General features: G+C 50.7%; 1 protein-coding gene across 2 annotated transcripts; it reads left to right on the top strand.

Annotated features, from left to right (window-relative positions):
* The first annotated feature begins 6,394 nt into the window (after positions 1–6,394).
* On the top strand, positions 6,395–20,087 carry LOC121465684 (prominin-2). 2 transcript variants are annotated; one of them, XM_041679018.1, is made up of 24 exons: positions 6,395–6,662; positions 7,164–7,213; positions 7,569–7,771; positions 7,868–7,988; positions 8,204–8,267; positions 8,526–8,615; positions 8,925–9,127; positions 9,503–9,577; positions 10,525–10,588; positions 10,793–10,952; positions 11,243–11,395; positions 12,301–12,424; positions 12,849–12,940; positions 13,079–13,163; positions 15,457–15,603; positions 16,477–16,548; positions 17,244–17,336; positions 17,458–17,511; positions 17,787–17,867; positions 18,024–18,092; positions 18,812–18,901; positions 19,064–19,170; positions 19,477–19,549; positions 19,712–20,087. In XM_041679018.1, exons 1-23 carry the CDS (start codon positions 6,419–6,421, stop codon positions 19,538–19,540), a joined length of 2,505 nt encoding a protein of 834 aa, XP_041534952.1. In that variant the 5' UTR covers positions 6,395–6,418; the 3' UTR covers positions 19,541–19,549; positions 19,712–20,087. The 2 variants fall into 2 exon arrangements, with proteins under 2 accessions (XP_041534952.1, XP_041534953.1); XM_041679019.1 differs by lacking the exons at positions 6,395–6,662; positions 7,164–7,213; positions 7,569–7,771; positions 7,868–7,988; positions 8,204–8,267 and having other exon boundaries at positions 8,598–8,615; positions 8,933–9,127.
* The last annotated feature ends 1,444 nt before the right edge of the window (positions 20,088–21,531 follow it).

Raw genomic sequence — 21,531 nt, 5'->3', positions numbered from 1 at the left:
TGGACAAGTTCAACAGAACCACCATTTACGGGCTGTCCATGCATTCTTCAGCATTGCCAGGGCATAAATTTCTCTCTTCTCTTTCTCTCTGGTCTACAAAGGGAGTTTCAGGACAGCCAGGCTACACAGAGAAATACTGTTTCAAAAACCCAATAATGAAATAAAATGGGCCTTGTACTAGATGTTTTTCCCTACCATGAGCTGCTGTAAAGGCTCAGAATTCCATCCCCCTGTGTACCCCAGCTGCCCATGTATGGCTGGGGTGGAACCAGCCTGATGCTAGATTGTTCCACTAAGATCTGGCTTGGTTGTGGCATTGGCTTCTGATCTGGAGACTGACTCAGGAAAGTTCCTTTCCCTGCCTCAATTTCTCTACCTGCCAAATAAGTAGATTATCTTTATCAGCCTTCCTGCCTCCCGGCTGAGGAAGAGGTCTGCATGTTTTCTCCTGGGGGGGTCTCACCTTCAAAGTGCTGCATTTTATTACAGACATCTATGAAAACAATGGTGGCAGGCAGTGATTGTCTTAATTATGATAATTAAGGAGAGAGAGTGAATGAGTGGGTAGAAAAAGACCTGTTTGTTTACTGAGTCCGCAAAGATTTCAGTCTTCCCTGCTCTTCCCTACAACCCCAGAGCTGGGGCATACACTCCTACATCACTAACTCACCCAACTCAGAGCACACACCTCTTTTCAAAATCTTCAATGGCAGCTTCTATTTGCCCAATGGTTGTATTAGGGTTATATTAGGCTTGCTGAAAAGCTGCTTTCATCCTGCTGGTGATGGGCCAGAGTTAGATTGTGATAGCTTCGGAATTATTCCAACAGTCAGAACCTAGGGTGAGAGGGAAAGGAGACACGAACTAATAAGGAGGACAGTGGGCTAGCCAAGTGGGCATAACCTGCATTTAGCTTTTCAGCATAGCTGGGGGCTAAGTTAGTCAGGTGTCTTCTTCACCACCAGGGCTGGGTTCCAGGGGACGTATTGGTCTGGTACACTGCCTAAGTACCAGAGACCACAACCCACTCCTAGGGGATGGGTTGGTCTGGTACGCTGCCTGGGTACCAGGGACCACAACCCACTCCTAGGGGATGTGTTGGTCTGGTACACTGCCTGAGTACCAGAGACCACAACCCACTCCTAGGGGATGTGTTGGTCTGGTACACTGTCTGGGTACCAGGGACCACAACTCACTCCTAGGGGATGTGTTGGTCTGGTACGCTGCCTGGGTACCAGGGACCACAACCCACTCCTAGGGGATGTGTTGGTCTGGTACGCTGCCTGGGTACCAGGGACCACAACCCACTCCTAGGGGATGTGTTGGTCTGGTACGTTGCCTGGGTACCAGGAACTACAACCCACTCCTAGGGGATGTGTTGGTCTGGTACGTTGCCTGGGTACCAGGAACTACAACCCACTCCTAGGGGATGTGTTGGTCTGGTACGTTGCCTGGGTACCAGGAACTACAACCCACTCCTAGGGGATGTGTTGGTCTGGTACGTTGCCTGGGTACCAGGAACTACAACCCACTCCTAGGGGATGTGTTGGTCTGGTACGTTGCCTGGGTACCAGGAACTACAACCCACTCCTAGGGGATGTGTTGGTCTGGTACGTTGCCTGGGTACCAGGAACTACAACCCACTCCTCACCACAGCCTTGATCTTCATCTCTGAATCATCCTTTAATGAGGTCCCATTTTCAGTCTGCACCCCATTATTAAATGTACCATTCCTTCCATGACTGTGCACTATTGTCCCCTAATCTGAGAACTGTGGGGGTGACAGTTAGGTGGATTTTTTCATTGGGACCATCACTTCCCCAATAATGACATGGAGATTTATTATTAATTATGAAAGCTCAGACTATAGCTTAGACTTGTTTCTAACTGGCTCTTCTAACTTAAATTAACTATTTCTATTAATTTACTTTCTGCCTCATGACTTTATTACCTCATCTCCGTATTTCTCATCCTGCTTGCTCTGAATCTCCAGGCGTCTCTGCCTTCTTCTTCCCAGCATCTTCTCTGCCCCCAAAATCCTGCCTAGCTATTGGCCATTCAACTTTTTATTAACTCAGAGTGGTACATCTTCACAGTGTACAAAAAGATTGTTCCACAGCATTTCCCCCTTTTTGTCTAAATAAAAAAGGAAAGGTTTTAACTCTAACATAGTAAAATTATATACAATAAGAACAATTATCAGGTATTATCTAAATAGAAAAAACGTATTAACTTTAACAAATGTAACTATATATAATAAGAACAATATCAAGTAATTATTACATTTACAATGTCCAGTCCATTTGGATTTGGCATATTCAGAGAAAATACTCTATTTTTTGTCTTATCTTGATGAATTTAAAGTTTTATACCTAAGCCATTTCTATCAAAACTTATATTACCATCTTAAAGCATTTTTAGAACTATAAACATTTTTTAAATAAACAATTTAAGCTTTTATATCTCTCAACTTTATAAATTTTATATCTCTTATGTAAGTTTCTTTTCTGAATTTGGTAAGAAGAAAAACCGTAAACCTATAATTATCTAGTCTTCAATCTCCATCAGAGACCCAAGAAGCATAAAAATATTACTTGAGTTAATAGGTAGTACAGAGCAAACAAGTTCCAAAGTTACAGAAATGACAGAAACAGCTGGCTGCCTGGACGACCACTCAAGATTCCTCTGTAATATTGGAGCATCCATCTTTGGCTTACAAACCTAGAACATCTGATAGACTTTTCTGTAAATCAGGAATTTTGAAGGACTTTCCTACCTTGTCTTGGCAAAGCTCAGCAGTCGCTTTCTTTGTGTGTCCTGTTTGTTCAGTTTGGGTGGCGTCCTATCAGCAGTCAAGGCAAAGGCAGTTTCTTGCCCAGATGGCTAGCTTTTGCCACAAGGAAAGCAATCTCCATGTGGAAGTTCTTTGATGCTCATCATTCTTCTTGAAATAAATTGGTGCTGCCAGAAGCAGACTTGTCTCATGAAAGGCTTATTTTATTAAAACACCTTAAATGCTATATTCTGTAAGTCTTTGAAGTGTTTGATGATCACCTTCCTACCTAAAATATATCTTTGTAAGACCTTGAAAATGTACCTAACATGATTATAAGTTTGATTTTTCTGGATGACTATTAACCTGTATTTTTTTTATTATCCTAAATAGCTTTCAAGGACTAAAACTTTACATTACATTTTTAAATGAGCTGCATAGGTACAATATCTCCTCCTCTTCCTCCTCCTCCTCCTCCTCTTCCTCCTCCTCCTCCTCCTTCTTCTTCTTCCTCTTCTTCTTCCTCTTCTTCTTCTTCCTTTTCTTTTTCTTTTCAAGATAGGGTTTCTCTATGTCACCTTGGCAGTCCTGGAACTCACTCTGTAGACTAGGCTGGCCTCAAATTCACAGATATCTGTCTGTCTTTGCCTCCCAAGTGCTGGGTATCACCACCACCCAACTAAGTACAATATCTTAAACAAGAATAAAAACATACATACAGTATAACAAAAACAACTTTAAATTTGTATCAATATACAAAAATTCATACCAATGTAAAATATTCGAGACTAGTAGTTCTTTTTTAGTTTGAAAGTAAACACAATAATCTACTCCTTTATCCTACTATTTCTATATACCCCTTTTTCTTTTCAGAATGAGATCCCTGAATCTAACCTTCTTTGTTTAGTACCCTTCCTGACCATGCCCAATTACAAGACTTGCAACCAACCCCCCTAAGTGATGACAACACCCATCTAACCACCAAAAACCACTCACTCCACCTTTTGAGAATATGGGCGTCATGTTCTTAAATTATTTCCTGTTTTCTGGGGATGACAGAATCTTAGAGGACCCTGAAAAAAGTTAAGGCAATGTCCAAGTTCTGAGGGAGCTAGCTGTTGTCCAGTCTTGGAGTGATGGGATAATGCAAGGCTTATTTGAAGTCCTGGCTGGACCAGTCTATGATGCTGGACCATCTTAGTTAGCCACCCTAAAGTCATCCTCAGCAGTTTGTAGTCCAAAACTGATCTTTGGAATGTGTTTGTCAGCTTAATGGCATTATCATAATCCAGGTGAAGTTGTCATTATGGGGCTCCATCAACTTTTTGGAGACTTCTGAGGTAGCTGTTAGGAATGTTCATGGTGTACTGCAGAAAACTTAAACATTTTAGATGTCATATGCACCAGATCTCAGAGAGATTAAAGGACCAGAGTCTATTAAATATAACCAGGATATACAGGCTAAGTTCCTATTACCTGATTCAGACTCAAGACTGAAATTCACATACAGGAGAACAGAGGAAGCCTAAATCTAGAATTGGTTAGTACTCTGTATGACCACTATTATCATATCAGAAGATTTAACTATATATACATATATCAGTATTATAAATTTTAAGATTTTCTACCTTAAATATTAAAGAATCAAAATAAAATAAAAGGATTATGAGATTAGTGGCAATAGAATAGTCCCTAATTTTGATTTTTATTCTGTACCATACCAGAGGTGTCTCTTCTGACATGAGACAGAGATTTTGGATTTTCCTTTAACAAGCATGCTCGGGTTTAGAGAAGGACAGAGCCATGTTCCAATTCCAAAGCCACCTTTAACTTTTCATTTAATCGAGACTACAAAAAGACCATTTGCCCAATATGTCTGCAGAGAATAGTAGAGACAAACATTTGGGAAGAGTTATGAAATTTTATCTTATTGGTAGTGTGTTATACCTTTAGGCCAATTTACTCCTTTTCTTGGGGCATTTTCTCTGGATGATTGATTCATCCTTCTTCTGGTGTCTCATTTGTCCAGTGGTCTTCAAATTCCTTAGTTGGATGCTTTTATTTTCCTGGAAAGAAACAAAACAAAACCCTGCCCCAGCCTTAACTTTCAGGAGTTTCTCTCCTTGCCATATGTCGGCAGATTTTTTTGTTGTTGTTGGACCATCAGCTCCCCAGTAATGACAAGGGTACTTATTGTTCATTATAAAAGCTCAGCCAATAGCTTAGGTTTGTTCCTAACTAGCTCTTAGACCTGGAGAGGGTAAAGGTGGCAATGCCAACGCTGATGACCTGAATTTGATCTCAATGGAAGGAAAGAACCCATTCCTGCAAGTTGTCCTTTAACCACACACACACATGCACACACACACACACACAGAGAGAGAGTAAATAAATAAACATAAAAGTAATTGGTTTGAAAGTCAGATGTGGTGGCAAGAACCCAACACTCCTAAGTCAAGAAGTGGGGGGGTGAGACAGAACGAGAAGCCTAGGGCAAGGTAGCCCAGAGAGAACATTGTTGCAGAAACTGCAAGAAACCTTGCCTCTCAACAAGGTGGCCTGGTAAAATTGTCCCCTGACCGCCATGCTCACACATCATGGCACTCCTGCACTCATACACAGAGACTGAGTAAAATTTAAAATTAGTTTAAAAAATAAATATATATATATATAATGTGAATATATATATTTATAATATGTATTACCCACAATTCTACTGGAAAGGATCATTGCTGTGTGTCTTTGCGTCACAGATTGTTCTGCGATAACTGTTGGTGCTTATTAATGCAGAGAGATATATCCAGGCCAAAGGGGCGTTTTCAGTTCACTTTGGTGACTGCTCAGTGTGTTCTGGATTATGTTTCTCTCAGCAGTTCCTCAGTCTTCCAAGTTGTTTCTGTTGCCATGAGTAATGTTACTGGGACTATCCTCCATCCATCAGAAGCATTTCTCCATCACCTGCTTAGTGACGGAGTCCTGAGTATTCCATCCTTCACACATCACAGACCCTCTGAGTCCCATCTCCGAGCATGGTTTCTATCAATTCTTGTTGCTGATGACCAGATGGCATGGCTGAACCAAAGGGCACCCCTCTGCTCTCCCTAAGGACAGTGCCTACTCCAGATTGGCCTGCCAGAGGGCACCCCAGGGAACAAAACAGGCTCCAGAGGAAGCAGGGGGAGCCAGGCTAGTTCCTGGTGTGGCTCTGGCCTTAGGACCCCTTTTTTAGGCTAGCGTTTCACTCGGTGGCCATGTTTAAACAGGTTGGGTTGCTGGCATTGAGTGTGGAAATTTACTTGAAATTGGGCCACCCTAGATATTCCAGAGACTCTGAGGTACCCCCTGGACGGGCTCCAGACTGCCCTTGTCCGGCTTGTGGGGCATGTGGGGAGGGGAAGAGAGGCACAGGCTTCATTGAGATCGCCAAGGGCGGCTGGGCCCGGCCCAGCCCCCTATCCGGCCTCCGCCCCTGCCCTTCCTACGCTCCCGGCTGGCGACCTGGTAGCTCCAGAGCCCAAACCTGTCGGGCCGGTTTGTAGAGAGACGGGAACCGAGGGAAGAAGGCTGCAGAAGGATGCACGGCCTGCCCGGTGCTGGCCCGCCCTGTCCGCCGCCCGAGCCTGTGCTGCCCACCCGCCCGAACTCATGACGTGCTCGCCCGGCCTCGTGGTACCCCTGCTGGGTCTGGGCCTGGGGCTGGCCCTGAGCCTAGCCGGAGCTGTGGCCGCCGACTGTGGGTCCTTCGCTCCCGCGGAGCATCTGGTATTCACTCCCGCAGCCAGGACGCGATGGTTGGTCCCTCGTGTCCGCGCGCCGGGGCCCCTGGACTCCCTCTATGGCACCGTGAGGCGATTCCTCTCCGTAGTTCAGCTCAACCCCTTCCCGTCGGGTGAGTGCCCCCTCCCCCAGCGGACCTCCGCAGGCACTGGGCCCCCAGCTAGACTGTGCACATCCTGTCAACAAGCGCTTGACAGGGTGAGTGAGGTTTCTGACACTACACAGCCTTATTCTTCCGTACGTTCTGGAATTCCACGAGCAGCTTCCGAGCCTTCTTGTTTGACCTTGGGCTGGGACTCTGTGCAAGAAAGTTAAATCCGGCTCATTGTCTCAGTGTCACAGTGTCAGGGGTCAGGAGGGCCAAAAGAGGCCGGAAGAGGGAAGGGAAGGACTACCAGGCCAGCTGCAGTGCTTACCAGAAGGACCCAGATGGTCTGCTTGCCGGCCTTCTACCAGCTGCCTCTCCTGCAGCATGATGAGGCCTGGCAAGCTGTCACAGCCACATGGCCCTGCCTTCTCTATGAACCTCCCTGAGCCTGGCAATGGGGAGAGGCTAGGCACAAGGGCTAGGCAGTGGCTGTCCCCAAACCCTTGGCTTGCTTGCTTTCCCTAGAGTTGATAAAGGCCCTGCTGAATGATCCATCTTCTGCAAAGACGGATGAGGTGAGGACTGAGCCGCAGGTGCTGGGGGAGGGAGTTAAGAGCAAGCAGAAGGGCCCCCACCTGCTCTGTTCAGCCCACCCTGCACCCTGCTGAGCATTTGCCAGAGTCTTAGGCATCCTTTTCCCTCCTGGGTTCAAGCCCCGTGTCTTCCTTTTGCTCGTGCTGCTGTTTGCAGTGATCTCCAGTGCCCCTAGACCTGGATCTCCCATCTGTCATGGGTACCACTCACCTCACACATCCTGCCTGGGTTCGCCAGGATACAAGTAGAGGCACATGGGCATTCTCTCCACCTCTAACTTCCACTGGAGGAGGGGGAAGGCAGGGCTGCCCCCTCATGCCTTGCTGCCTTGCCCAGGTGGTTCGGTATGAGGCAGGCTACGTGGTGTGTGCTGTGATTGCTGGCCTCTACCTCCTATTGGTGCCCGCTACTGGGCTCTGCTTCTGCTGTTGCCGTTGCCGCCGGCGCTGTGGGGGCCGAGTGAAGACGGAGCACAAGGCCATGGCCTGTGAACGCGGCACTCTCATGTCCTTTCTGCTGCTGACCACCCTCGTGCTTCTGTGAGAGACTGCATAGGTCAGGGGGGAGGTCAGGATGGCGGCCCTGTGCTCCTGGGCACACGGCAAACCCTTTTCTCCTGGCCTCCGTCCCTGCAGGATTGGTATGGTCTGTGCTTTTGCTACGAACCAGTACACACATAGTCAGACAGGCCCCAGTGTGGAAGCTGTCCCTGAGACCCTGCTCAGCCTAAGAGGCCTGGTGTCTGATGTGCCTGGAGTGAGTACTATACAATTCTCTCATCTGTGTGTGAGTACCCTGCTTGAAGGCAGACCCATAGAACCGTATCTCTGCAGCCTGTAAACCTGCCAAGCAGAGAGGGCGTCCCTTCCTGTGTGCACTTGGCTGCCACCTGCTGGAAAGTCCCTGAAATGCCTAACTGACGGATGGGGTTACTGAAGGAGGGAGGATGACTTAACCCACTGTTTGTCTAGGAGCTTCAGGCTGTGGCTGAGCGGTTCTCTGTGCCCCAGGAGCAAGTCTCAAAGGAGCTGGATGGTGAGGGTTATAGGTGGCCGGCTCCAGGTCCCTCTGCCCTGGCCTGCCTTGGGGAAACATCCCAGCTCCCTTAACCTGGACTGCACCAGGGTACCACTTCACACAGAGGGATCTTCACACAGTCATACTTCTGCAGGACAAGGAAGCTAACACCACCTTGCAGAGCCCAGGGCTCATGGGAGGCAATGGGAATGTCCTCAGCTCCTGGGGGGGGGGGGATGGGGAGAACATCGCTGCCAAATGTCCTGTGTTGTCCAGGTGTCGGTGAGAATCTTGGGAACATAATTCACAACCAGCTCAAGAGCACAGTGTACCCGGTGCTAGCCTCAGTGCACAGCCTGGGCCAGGGTGAGTTGGACCAGAGCCCTGTATGTGGGTGGGTCCAGCAGGTGTCTTCCAGGAGTCGATTCTCCCATCCCCCACCCCTTGCATGTACCGCCCCAGCTCCACCCAAGTCCTTCTTCCCATTATGTTGGGATCCTGTATGGGCATCTCTGCCTACTCCCTGGCCACACGTGCCCAGCGGCAGTGTCCATTGTGGCTATAGATAGTTTATACCCCATTAGCCAGGGGGAAAGAATGTGGTGTCTCTCTTTGCTAAGGTGCTGAGGACACCAGGGAGAGAGGAGACCCTCAGGCCACGTGTGACTCTCTCAGCCCTGCAGGTTTCCACAAACCACCTTCGAGCCCTGAACACCACCTCCGTGGAGCTGCAGGAGGCGCAGCAGCACCTGGAACCACCTGTGCGGGCACACCGGGAGCGCCTGCTCACCTTGCTTCAGGAGAGCTGGTGCCGCGGGACCTGCAAGGGGGCCCTAAGCCAGGCCAGTGCCCTGCAGCTGGGTGCTGACTTCAGCCAGGTGCAGGCACTGAACAAGCCCACTGGGACTTGGGAGGGCTGGTCTAGCCTGCACTTTTGAAATCCTTCAGCATCTTGGTAGTCAGGTGGCTTTCATGAGGCTTTCCAGAGAACACTTTCCCTGGGTTGTGCCTTCCTTTCCAGAGCACCCAGAGTTAAGGACTCTTTGTTCTTAGAGTGAGCCAAAGCTCTTCGTTCATGGGCCACACACACAGCCCCAAGCCTCATGTGTATTAGCTTCTTGGGTTCTCACTGCCTCCCTGGGTGATAGGGGGTCTCTGTGGTCCCCATTTTACATATGAGGACACTAAGGGTTCCGAGGCACCTCCTTCCTCTCGTAGGGATCCTTCTCATGTCATGGAACCCTCTATTTCAGGTGCCCCCTGTGGATGATGTCCTGCATCGGCTGAAGAATGTCCCAGAGGCCAACTTCTCCAGCATGGTCCAGGAGGTAAGCCCTATCTTGGTTACCTGGTTTCCTCCTGCCTGAGAACTAACAAGGGAAGAGCTTCAGTTTCATTCTCTGGAATAAGAACCTGGGTGAGCCAGGCGGTAGTGGCGCACACCGTTAATTCCAGCACTCAGGAGGTAGAGCAGGGGATCTGAGTTCGAGGCTAGCCTAGTCTACAGAGTTGAGTTCCAGGACATCCAGCACTACACAGAGAAACCCTGCCTCAAAAAAAGAAAGAAAGAAAGAAAGAGAAAGGAAGGAGGGAAGGAAGGAAGGAAGGAAGGAAGAAAGAAAGAAAGAAAGAAAGGAAAAAAGAAAAAGACCTCGGTTAAATCCAGGACTTGAGTCCACCCTCACCCAGTGGCAGCCTGAGCTAGACGCTCATTGTGCCAGTCCCCACTGCAGTCAGATGGGAGAGGCAGGTCTGCAGCTCAGAAAGAGGAGTTGGGCTCCCCTCAGGGATGGGGTCTTCAGGCCAAAAGGGAGCAGAGCAGGTGCTTTGGCTGTACCCCGACAGGCAGGCCTGCTCTCTGAGGCGGGGGTGGGGAGTGGTGCCGCCATGTGAGTCAGAGCCTGTGACCCAGGGCCTGGAGTTGGGGAACCAGTGAGTCAGCTATGCTGGGAGGCTGGGAAGAAGGAAGCCCGGGCTAAAGTGGATGGGAGGCTGGAGTTGGACTGAGGGAGTAGAGCTGGTTGTTAGGATAGGATAGGTGGGGACAGGTGAGAGATAAAAGGCAGCGCTGTCTAGGAAGTGGCTGTGCGTAGCTGGTGCCTTGTGTGGAAGAGTTGAGCTAAGCAGGAGAAGCCATGTTTGCAAGGACAAGAGGATCACTTCCTTTTCTGGCACCATTAAACAGCAGCACCCTCCCTCTGGGCCCCTGACCTTGAGACCCCAAGGTAGAATTCCAGGCAAAAAGCGACAAACACAGCCTTGCTTGGTTCCACAGGAGAATACCACCTTCAATAGCCTCCCGCTCCTGGTTGCAGTGCAGACGGTCAGTGTGGTCCAAGGTGAGGCCCTGCTCAGGGGTCTGACTAGCTTCCTGGCATGCCACCCCCAATGTACCCCTTCCAGGGAGGCTTGCTGAGAGAGGAGCTGGGCAGTGGTGGGGATGGATGTCTTCCCTGTCTGGTGGGCTCTCTATGGGTTCTGGGAATTTGTCCCTGGTCCCTGGGTACCCTCTGTATCCCCTGAGACACTGTAGCTTTGGGCAGATCTGAAAAAGGCGCTGGCTGAGCAGCCTGAAGGTGTGAGGATGCTGGCCCAAGGGTTCCCAGGTTCAGAGGCAGCTTCCCGCTGGAGCCAGGCGCTGGAGGGGCTGGAACAGCGCAGCCGCCCCTACTTACAGGAGGTGCAACAATACGAGAAATACAGGTGAGCGGCACCCTGGGCCTCCATTCTATCCCCGTCCACTTCCAGCCTGACAATACTTCTGCCTCCGTTTAAAGTCAAGAACCCTAACTCCTATGGCTTCCATGTTCCACCTGACTGTGTATCCCCAAACCTGAGCCTGGGGACCCTGTAAAAGCTATGAGACCTCAGGAAATGTTTGCACCTCTGCTTCTAAAGATTCAGTCTGGGGGCCTAGAAACCTAGGTCCCGGGCCAGCCCTCTGGTGCCAGCTGCCTTCCTTCTCAGTGAGCCCCCTACTCTCTCTGCGGCAGGTGGATTTTGGGATGTGTGTTGTGCTCTGCCATACTGCTTGTGGTGATCTGTAACCTGCTCGGCCTCAGCCTAGGCATCTGGGGGTTGTTTGCCAGGGAGGACCCCAGCCACTCCGAAGCCAGAGGCGAGGCTGGAGCCCGCTTCCTCATGGCGTAAGCAGGGGCCGGGGGTGATTGGGGGGGAGAAGGGACCTTCACTGCTGGGTTGCCAGATTCTTCCCGGTATGGCAACAGGAGTAGAGTCTGGCAAGTCAGGAGGTTGAGACTTGGTGCTGACCGGGACCCATTCCTTGGGTGACTCTGGGTGAAGCAATGACCTCTCTGGGCCCCAGTCCTCCTCTGTCTAAGGGGGTTGGGCTGATGCAGGGACAGCACCAGTAGTAACTATAGCATACGCACCAAGCCCAGACACAGTTCCGGAATCCTTAGCTCGGCTTCTAGGCAGTCCCAAAGCCGTCATCAGGAGGCGGCAACAAAGTCAGAATCTGCTTGCCATCCTTAAACTAGATGGCCTTTAAGACCAAGGCGGCCACATACGGTTGGCCAGGTTGTTCATTAAACAAGGTGCCCAATCAAAGGGATTAGCGAGGATCTGAAATCCACCCCACACTTTACTCTCTAAGCCTCATGGCCTGGCCTGGGGCTGTGGCCACTCACAAAGAAGCTCTGTAAGTCAGTGGCCCTGGTGACAGGGCCCTTACCTCTCAGTCCCTTTGAAGTGTTATCTAAGTAGATGAGTCATGTCTGCTATGCCAATGGCTACCTAGAAAGGTGAGCACAGGGATGGGTCACTTCCCTGGACTTTAAGTCCAGAAACGGCTCTTCCAACAGGCAGGCATCCTTCCTCTAGGGTTTCAGGGCAGCAGGCCTGAGCAATTGGATGGGGGTGGGGTGGGGGTGCCAAGAAGCTGCCAGGCGTGCTGGATTATCCTTCTTTGCCCAGGAGGCATGCCTTGTTGTCAGCCTATGCCTGTGCAGGTTCCAGGATGTGGGTGGGGGTAGGCCTGGTCCAGGGCTGTCAGCTTCCACGTTCCTTCAGCCATGTCTCTCGCCTCCAGAGGTGTGGCCTTCAGCTTCCTCTTTGCAGCCCCCCTCATCGTCCTCGTCTTTGCCACTTTCCTGGTGGGTGGCAACGTGCAGACGCTGGTGTGCCGGAGCTGGAAAAGCGGAGAGCTGTACGAGGTGGGTCTGGGCCTGTTCCATCTCAGAGGGAGCTGAAGGGAGTTTGAGCCAAGAAAGTGAATCAGAAGGAAGTGGGAGCCAGAGGTGCAAGCAGGACAGGAGGAAGGAGGATGAGATGCGCGGGGTGTGGGGGGGGGTGGATAGAGAGACACCCATGAGACACCCATGAACCCCAAGCCCCTGCATATGCCCCAGGTCCCAACAAGGGCTCCAGGTGAGGGGACCCATGTTCTTTCCTAACTCTTAAGTCTGGGAAGGGCACTGTGCTGAAGGCCCTGCTTATACCACTGCCAGAGATTTATGGGCAAAGTCCCCATGAGGAATCAGGGCATAGAGTCATTTGAATTAGAGCGAGTAACGGGTGGCACCAAGCGTCAGGGCCCCTTCATCTCTCTATGCCCCACCTCTTCCTGCCCAACCGCAGTTTGTAGACACCCCGGGGAACTTGCCTGCATCCATGAACCTGTCCTACCTTCTTGGCCTGCGGAAGAACATCAGCGTCCTCCAGGCCTATCAGTGAGTAGGAGATCTGGGGTTGGGGCTGGAGCAGGGAAATAGAAGGGAGGTGCAAAAGTGGGTGTCCCCCTTAGGGTGATGCCAGCCTCACCTGCCACCCCTGGTGGCTCTTGGTTGATGGATGTCTTTCTTCCCCAGACAATGTAAGACAGGGGCAGTACTCTGGAAGGTTCTACAGCTCAATGACTCCTATGACCTGGATAAGCACCTGGATATCAAACAGGTAAGAAGATGTTCTAGAAGGTGTTAAGACTTCACCCCTCCTATGCAGCCTTTCCTTCTGTTCTTCTGGGGCATTATCTCTCAACTCATCTCTTATCAAGGTACCTCAAGCCAGAGGTCTTAGCAACCAACACAGGAACTATCCAGGGCTTTAGCTATGGAAGATTCTAGGGCTGTAAGTGGGGTGAGTGAGTAGCTGGCTGCCTGAGCATCTCTGAGCATGTGCACCAGGGAAAGCTTAATACAGCACAGGTTATGGAGGAGAGGACAGGGACAGAAAGAGTGGGGGCGGTGTGTCTGGATGAGAACAGGTCCTGGGTGGCATGTTCTAGCAGATAGTGGAACGGCGGTGCTCCTGAGCCAGAGGGGTGACACCTGTAGAAAGCTCTCGTGGCTTGTGTACCTCAGAGCCAGCTGTTGGCCATGGCAGAGTCTATCCCCACCCCCACAAGAGTTTCAGGTTGCCCATCCTCCCCAGGACTCAGGTGGCTCATTTGCCAGAGGCGGTTCAGGGAGTTAGAGTGGACCTTGAAGCAGAAGCGGGTGGAAAGGCAGAATGGAAGTAATGGAAAATGGAGGTCCCTGTCAGTACTGACAGGAGAAAGCTTCAGAACCAGGGAAGGGGGTGCATTTTAGAACGAACATGCCGTTTTTCCTCTCTCCATCCTTAGGAAAGGCGGGGAAGAGGGCCCTGAAGAATCGTTTCTCTAAGCATGTTTTAGGAAGCACTCCTCCCATGCCCCTCCATACCCCAGCTAGTACTGTTGCTGCCCACACAAAACTAGCTCATTTTGGTGCTCCCGAGAAACCGCTTGGATTTATCTCCATCCCAAGTCATGGGATGGCACAGTCAAACAAGATCAGTCCTGACTCGATGCCTTAAGCCATGGCTAGGGATACTTGCGTAAATGTCAGTGCCTTTTTCCTCCAGAATCTTTAATCAGAAACAGAGAGCTGGAGACTCTGCAGGTTGGGCACAGGGATCGCCAGCCCTGGTAGCTGGAAGTCATCTCAGCCTTAGGTGATCTCAGCCCCAGAGAGAAGAGGGGTCCATCTTACAGAAAAGTGTGGACCAATGAGGTTCTGGTTCTGAGGGACCAAGCAGTTATTTGAGGTTGTATGGTGATCTTGAAGAAACTTCTCGGGAGAGACTCTAAAAAGCCAATCTGCATAGATCAGAAAGATAAAATGTGCCATTCAGGGCACCAGATGGCTGCTTCATGTCCCATCCCTGTCAGTTATGTCTGGAATGCTGCTACCAAGAGAGTTGGAGCCCCCCCTCCCTGGAGGAAAGTTGCCTAGTAAGATGGGAAGAGGCGACCAGAGATGGCTGGTTTCTGATATTGAAATTGAATGTCATGTCCACAAAACAGGCAAATGCTGACTGTCTTTCCTGGAAATGTGGGTGTGTCATTCACTCTTCATCCATTCATTTGTCAGTTCATTCACAAATCTACAAACTGGATCTCACCGACCACTTGACAGACTCCGCTGCAGACGAGGGACCTTACAGTAGAAGTGTCCCAGTCCCTGGTACTATTGAGCTGATGTAATTAACAAGCCCAGGGATAAGAGACTTGAGAGTATAGGTGCTGTGAAAACCTTAATACAGGATGTGATAAAGAAGAGCCAAAAAGCTACTTTGTATCAGGTGGCCAGGGAAAGTGTTGTCTGTTTTACTCTTTGTGGGGGCCCGCCATCCAGTTCCCAAATAAATCACTCATGGAGGCTTATTCTTAGTTATGAATGCCCAGCCTTAACTACACTAATTTCTTGCCAGCTTTTCTTAGCTTAAATTATCCCATTTATCTTTGGTCTCAGAGCTTTTATTTTTCTATCTCTATATACCTTACTTTACTTCTTCTTCCGTGACTTGCTGTGTGGTTGGGCGGCTGACCCCTGGTGCCCTCTTCTCCTTCTCTTGCTCCCTGAATCCTTCCTTCTCCCAGAATTCTCCTCATATTTATCCTTTCTACCTGCCATCTCTGCCTATTTCTTTCTCCTGCCCCACCGTTGGCCATTCATATCTTTAATAGACCATCAGGTGTTTAGACAGGCTTCACAGAGTTAAACAAATGCACACAAACAAAAGTAACATACCTTAAAATAATATTCCCCAACAGGTAAGTCTGGGCCAAGGCCCAGTTGTCACATGGTCCCTGGAAGCAGGCCAGGGCTCTGAGTAGAGTTCTCTTGGGGGTCTGTGAGGGTGTGTCCACCTGGAAAACCAGGTGATGGCCCTTGAGCCAAGCGACCAGGCTCAGCAATATGCCTCATCCTGTCCTCTCCTCCAGTACACCCAAAAGTTCCAGGAGGAGCTTCAGAACTTCAAAGTGGATGTGAAGAATCTAGACCTGTTGAGTCCCGCTGCTCGCCGAGACCTGGAAGCTTTGCAAGGTAGCAGGCTGGAGAAAATCCACTATGGAAACTTCTTGGTACAGGTCAGTGAGGGGCACATCTGGTGACCCAGCAGGATGTGGCACTGAACAGAGGGCCAGTCTGTGTGTGTTTGGCCTCTTTCCAGCTCTCTACAGTCTCTCTGTTCCTGGGACTTCTTCCTGTTAAGGAACTAGGACACTTCTCCAGGTCCTTTAAGCAAGACCATGAGTCGCTGTTCATGGTCCTGAACCACTGCTGCTAAGAATGGTGGTGTCATACTTAGTTTCCCACGTGTATGGGTGTTTTGCCTATATGTATGTCTGTGTACCATATGCATGCAGTAACTGTGGAGACCAGAAGAGGGCAGATGAAACCATGAGACTAGAGTTTTAGATGATTGTAAGCCACCAAGTGGGTGCTGGAAATCCAACCCAGGTCCTCTGGAGGAGCAACCAGTGCTTTTAACTGCTGAGCCCTCTCTCCAGCTGGACACTGGCTTTTCTTCAAGTCACTCCAGAGAGCATCTTTATTTCTCTAGTCCATTGGACTCTGAAACACTTCACACCTTCAGTTCAAGCTCACCACAACTCACGTCACAATAGACTTAGCTGGAGCTGGGAATATGGCTCAATTGGTAAAGAGCTTGCCTAGCATGCACAAAGCACTGGTTCAATCTCCAGTGCTACATCAAGCCTGATGTGGTAGCAGGTGCCTGAAACCCAGCACTTGAGAGGGAAGAGGAGGATGGGCAAGCTTGGATTCAGCCTCGGCTGTATGAGACCTTCTCTGAGATAGTAGATAGAGATGCGGGGCGGGATGGAAATGATTGAACATAGTTGGAGCAGGGCACAGTTGACAAGTCTGGGGATTCAGAGGCTGGGGTTATCCAGGGACATCTGGGTTCAGCCTTCTTGGTGTCTCCTGTCTTCCCTCAGATCCAGAAGCCTGTAGTGGAGACTGACATGGAGCAGCTGGCGCGGGAGCTGGAAGGACTGGCCCAGGCTCAAGTGAGAAGGGAGCGGAGACCCTGTAGCCAGACAGTGGTCAAGAAGGAGATCTGGACGGGGTGGGGAGGGGTGTGGAGGGAAGACTAGGAATGCTGGGATTGGAGAAGGGACAGGAACAGAGGCTGGGGACTGAGGGCCCCACCCACAGGTGCTGAGGCTTTTTACCCTGCTGTTGGGCTGAGGGTCTGCAAGTTCAGCTCCCATTCAGGCCCTGCTGTCAATTGCTGTGTGGCCTTGGGCAAGCCATTTTGCATCTCTGAACCTCTGTCACTGTGTCTACAGACTGTCCTAGTCTCTGAGCAGATGGGAGTTTCTGGCCTAGCCTCACACAGCTGGGCCAGCTTCAAACTCTGCCAGGACAGTGCTGTGAGGACCCCTTCCCCCAAAAGACACATGCATTCCCCACAGGAAACCTCTTTCTGTATTTACAGATATCTCAAGTTTCTGAAATTCTCCATGAGACACCTCAGACTCCACAGCCACCTTGGCCTTGCAGAGAGCACGGCCCAGTTTTAGCTGTGGTTGCTACGGCTTAAGTGGTGCTGTGGCAGATTTGGTAGCATCCAGCTCAGGGAAGACCTAGATCAGGGAAGAAGCTTGAGGATTTTCTCTCTGAACCCAGCCCTTTTCACCTTCCTCAGAGGGCTGCTCTTTGTTGGGGTGGGGACCCTTCTAATCCTTTGGTCTGCCCTCAGAATGACTCTGTACTGAAGCAGCAACTACAGGAGGAAGCCAGAGAACTCCGAAGCCTCTACCAGGAGAAGGTCGTCCCCCAGCAGAGCCTTGTGGTAAGCTTGAAGGGAGTCTGGGGCCTGAGGGACAGGAGGGATGGAGAGAGGGCCGTGAAAGGAGGAAGAGGCCAGCCTCTAACAATCCTTGCCTCTAACAATCCTGATTCCTCCTCCACAGGCCAAGCTCAATCTCAGTGTCAGGGCCCTGGAGTCCTCTGCCCCAGATCTGCAGGTAGCTAACGGGAGTGGGAGGATAGGTTGGAACAGGGGGCACTAGAGGAAGACAGGGCAGCTGCTTTGAGATTTCTGCTCTGTCTTGTCCCATTGGGAGGTGAAGGGGGAGGAGGAAAGGGGTCAGGTCCTTAAGGACCTCTTTTGTTGGCCTCTGGGTCCTAAAGCCTGCCCTTCATCTTTTAAAACGATTGTGTGGTATATCGTAGGATGGCTGGATGGATTGGTGGGTGAGTGGATAGATGGATGGCTGATTTGGACTGTTGTCTCCTGCAGGTAGATACCGCAAATGTTCTTGGTAATGTCACTCGTCTGAAAGGAGAGCTGCCTGCCCTGACCAGCCACATTGTGAGGAATGTGAGTTGAGGGCAGGGAGTATCTACCACAGGCTTTCCCTCCAGCTCGGCTTTCACTATGGCTCCCAGGAGAGCCAGGCTCATTCTGATGATGTCAGACGTGGAGGGGTGTAGGGAGACAGGATCCCTGCCAACCATGGGCTTCTCTTTCCTGTAGGCCTCTGAGTGTTTCCTGACCAGGGAAATGGGCTACTTCTCTCAGTATGTGGCCTGGGTGAGAGAAGAGGTGAGTGAGGGCTTGGCACCCCACCTGGTGTACCTACCCCAGTGGACCAGCTATGGAGCCCTTTGGGGGTACCGCAGGCCTTTGGAATTGGATGCAAACTCCCAAACCTGCCATCTGCACTCTTGCTCACAAAAATAGATCCTGCTCACCCGACTTCTACCCCCAGCCCTTTTGTGAGACCCAAGTATGGGCTAGGTTGACCACAGCTTTTCTAGAACATCCCATCTACTCCTTGCCCCTATGCCTCTCCATGGATAGGTCCCTCACCCTGCTTGTCAAAGGCCAACCATCAAAGCTCACCTCCTCTTACACATCCCAGCGCCTTAGGTTCTGGGAAAGGTCTGAGCTGGGGTTTGCTTGCCCGTGAGTGTCTGTGTATATGCATTTGGGGGCAGGCATGTGTGTGCATGCATGTTCCCTTTCCAATAACGATGACTTACAACCATACTGAGGGATGCAGCAAGACTCACGTGTGGGCTAGTGAGCGGATGAAAGGGACGAGAGCTAAGCTGAGCCGGAAGTTCAGTGTCCTAACCTTCCTGGGGACCCATGACCATTATATCTGTGCTTGCACCTTCCACTCCGTGTTCACGTGTAAGGTGGACCCCAGCTAAGTCCCTGGGCTTCTGTGTTCATCTTGGCCTCCTCTTCAGAACATGGAGTACCCATCTGTGGGTTCAGGTGTCTTCCCATATACCTGTCTCACTTTGGTACCACAGGTGACACAACACATCGCCACCTGCCAGCCCCTCTCTGCAGCCCTGGACAATGGCCATGTGATTCTATGTGACATGATGGCCGACCCCTGGGTGAGTGTCCCCAGCCTGTCACGAATACAGAGTCCAGTGGACAGGGACAGTAGGAGGGCACGAGGCCAGGGTGTGGAGTCAGTGCAGAGCCTGTGGGCACAGGGATGGTGGGAAGGTGCCATCTGCCCAGCCTGGTGAGCTGACCTCATGGCTCCTCTTCAGAACGCCTTCTGGTTCTGCCTGGGGTGGTGCACCTTCTTCCTCATCCCCAGCATCATCTTCGCCGTCAAGACCTCCAAATACTTCCGTCCCATCCGGAAACGCCTCAGGTAAGGGACTGTCGGAACAACAGTGGGCATCAGATGTCCAGGAATTCTTTACAGCCATTGGGCTGCACCCTGTCCAGACCCCTCCCAAGCAGAGAGAGCTTCTGACCCAGCTCTAAGGAGTACGGGGGCCTGATAGTTCCCACATCAGCCTGCTGCATCTTTCTTGCTGCAACTTGACCACCTGGAGGGTAGCTCCTTGGGACTTATCCTTCTCTGGAGGACTCCTGAGGCAGGGCCACCTCCAGTCAGCCTGTGCCAGGGCCGAGGGTCTGTGCTGGGGACTCACTTTACTCTGTGATGTCACAGCTCCACCAGCTCCGAGGAGACACAGCTTTTCCATATCCCCAGGGTCACTTCCCTGAAGCTATAGGACCCACTGGTGAGTTGTCCCCCCTCCCTCATAATTCCCCTGAACCTGATTGGAGGGGCTCAGATCTGGGGTTTCAGCATGAAGGAGGGGACAGGAAGGCTTGTGGTCTGGGTCAGTGTGGATGGGACCTCCCCCCCCCCACACACCTGCTTTCACCTGTTTTCTTTTTAGTTTCTAACAGGCAAGGTGATCCCTGGGGACTTCCTGTCCTTCTTTTGTCTCACCCTGGACCAGAAGAATTGTCATCCCCTTCCCAGAGTGCAGGCTGGCCTCTGGTGCTGGCCTGTCCCCTCTCCTTCTCCAGCTTCCCTGGTCCCACCTTTATACTCCTCCCCTCATGACCCAAATCATACTCAGCCCTTACTGAACTATAGAGCCAACAGGTTCTTCTGGGTACCTAGCACTTGTCCTCCTTGCTGTGGTATCCCAGCAACAGGGAGGGCCTCTTCTCCACCCATGGGAGCTCCTTCTCCGGTCTTTAGGTGGACTCAGGTCCTTCCATCTACCCCATCTTTCTCCCTGCTTCCTGTCCAAGTCCCTTTCCCCTTATCTGAGTTTGTTCCTCCCCCACCTGCACCAGCCTCCTTCCTGGTCCCTCCCCAGCCCTTTGCTTGCTCTCTCCATGGACAGGCCTGTCTGAGGGCTGAGCTGTCCTGTCTGCACCCCAGGTTATAAATAGCCACACCGGTCCCATCTTCCCTCTGAGCACTGGCTTCTAAGAGTGGACCAGGGATGTGGGCCACATGGGCTCCCTCTTTGCCCCAGAGACAGTAGCATGGTGGCCCACACCAGGAAGAATCTGGTGGTGAGAACACAGTTTTGCCCTCCTCTTTCCATCCTGCGCATACGGCCTGGGATCACCCCTCACTTGTCTCTGCATGGTCTCTATGTGCTGGACACTAGGTCTGGAAAGGACAAAGCAAAAAGAGACGATATGGACGAGCCTCTGTTCCATTAACATGTCACTTCCCTAAGCTTTGCCTCTGGGTCCCTGAAGCTGGAACCCTAAGGCTGAGGTTCAGTAAACAGCTTAATGAACATCTGTGGGAAGAATCCCACGGCCTCTCTGACTGCAGGCACCCTGGGACTGTGCAGCAATTCAGTGTGAGGAGCAGAGCCTGCCTGGTCATGTGATTCACAGCCTGGTTCTGATGCTGCTAGCTGGGGCACCTCAAATATGTGATGTGGGTCCCCCAAGCCGCAATTTCTTTCTTTCTTTTTCTTTTCTTTTCTTTTTTCTTTTTTTGATAGAGAGGCTCCTCGGAGCCTGTATGTAGGGTTGTGAAAGCCAAACATGATGAGAGGAAAACCTTGACAGGGCTTGGTGTGAGCAAGTGCTGCTTGGGCGTTGAGAGCTAGGCTCAGGGCAGAGCCAGGGTCTGGGCATAGAGGGGATGCCCTTTATGTTAGTGTGTTTCTGGGCATGTTGGTGTGGAATTGCATCTTCTGAGCTAGCAGCAGTTTTGTTGCTAGGACTCAGGATGGTGGTACCTGATGTGCTAAGACTCCTACATTATTACTCTCAAACAAGTTTTTTTGTTTGGTTGTTTTGTTGTTTTTGGTGGTTTGGGTTTTTTGTTTGTTTATTTGTTTGTTTTTTCTTTTTTGGCTTTTCCCAGAGGTTAGAAGTTTTTGTTTTGTTGTTTGTTTGTCTTGTTGGTTGTTACTTGTTACTTGAGAGTGAGGAAGTGACACCCTGTATTTTTTAGATATAATTGATGGGATTTAAACAAATGAAATAAAAGCAATTAAAAATCATCTCTGGTTCTGTCAGAGTTGCTTATCTGATCTGTTAGATGCCTGCGCATATTACGTGCAGTTATTTTAAACTGAGTCTTTGGTGCAGATGGGAGCCCCTGATGACCTGCTCCTGGTGGCTGTCATGGTCGTTGTTTTTGTTGGTTTCATCTTGCCTCTTCTACATGGTAGGGCTGGTTGGATATTGGCACTCTTATATCTGAACATCTGTCAGAACGACTGGCGGCCGTGGG

The sequence above is a fragment of the Microtus oregoni genome, unplaced genomic scaffold, assembly GCF_018167655.1.
Source record: "Microtus oregoni isolate MIOR12 unplaced genomic scaffold, Mior012 000031F_ref0000149, whole genome shotgun sequence".
Classification (NCBI taxonomy): domain Eukaryota; kingdom Metazoa; phylum Chordata; class Mammalia; order Rodentia; family Cricetidae; genus Microtus; species Microtus oregoni.
This window is presented reverse-complemented; position numbering and strand designations above follow the sequence as displayed.

Bases quoted from the DNA above. Each gene is read 5' to 3' on its own strand.
- LOC121465684 (XM_041679018.1), top strand. From the start codon at position 6,419: ATGACGTGCTCGCCCGGCCTCGTGGTACCCCTGCTGGGTCTGGGCCTG. The intron at 12,425-12,848 runs GTGGGTCTGGGC...GCCCAACCGCAG, and splicing joins AAAGCGGAGAGCTGTACGAG to TTTGTAGACACCCCGGGGAA. The intron at 12,941-13,078 runs GTGAGTAGGAGA...TTTCTTCCCCAG, and splicing joins AGCGTCCTCCAGGCCTATCA to ACAATGTAAGACAGGGGCAG.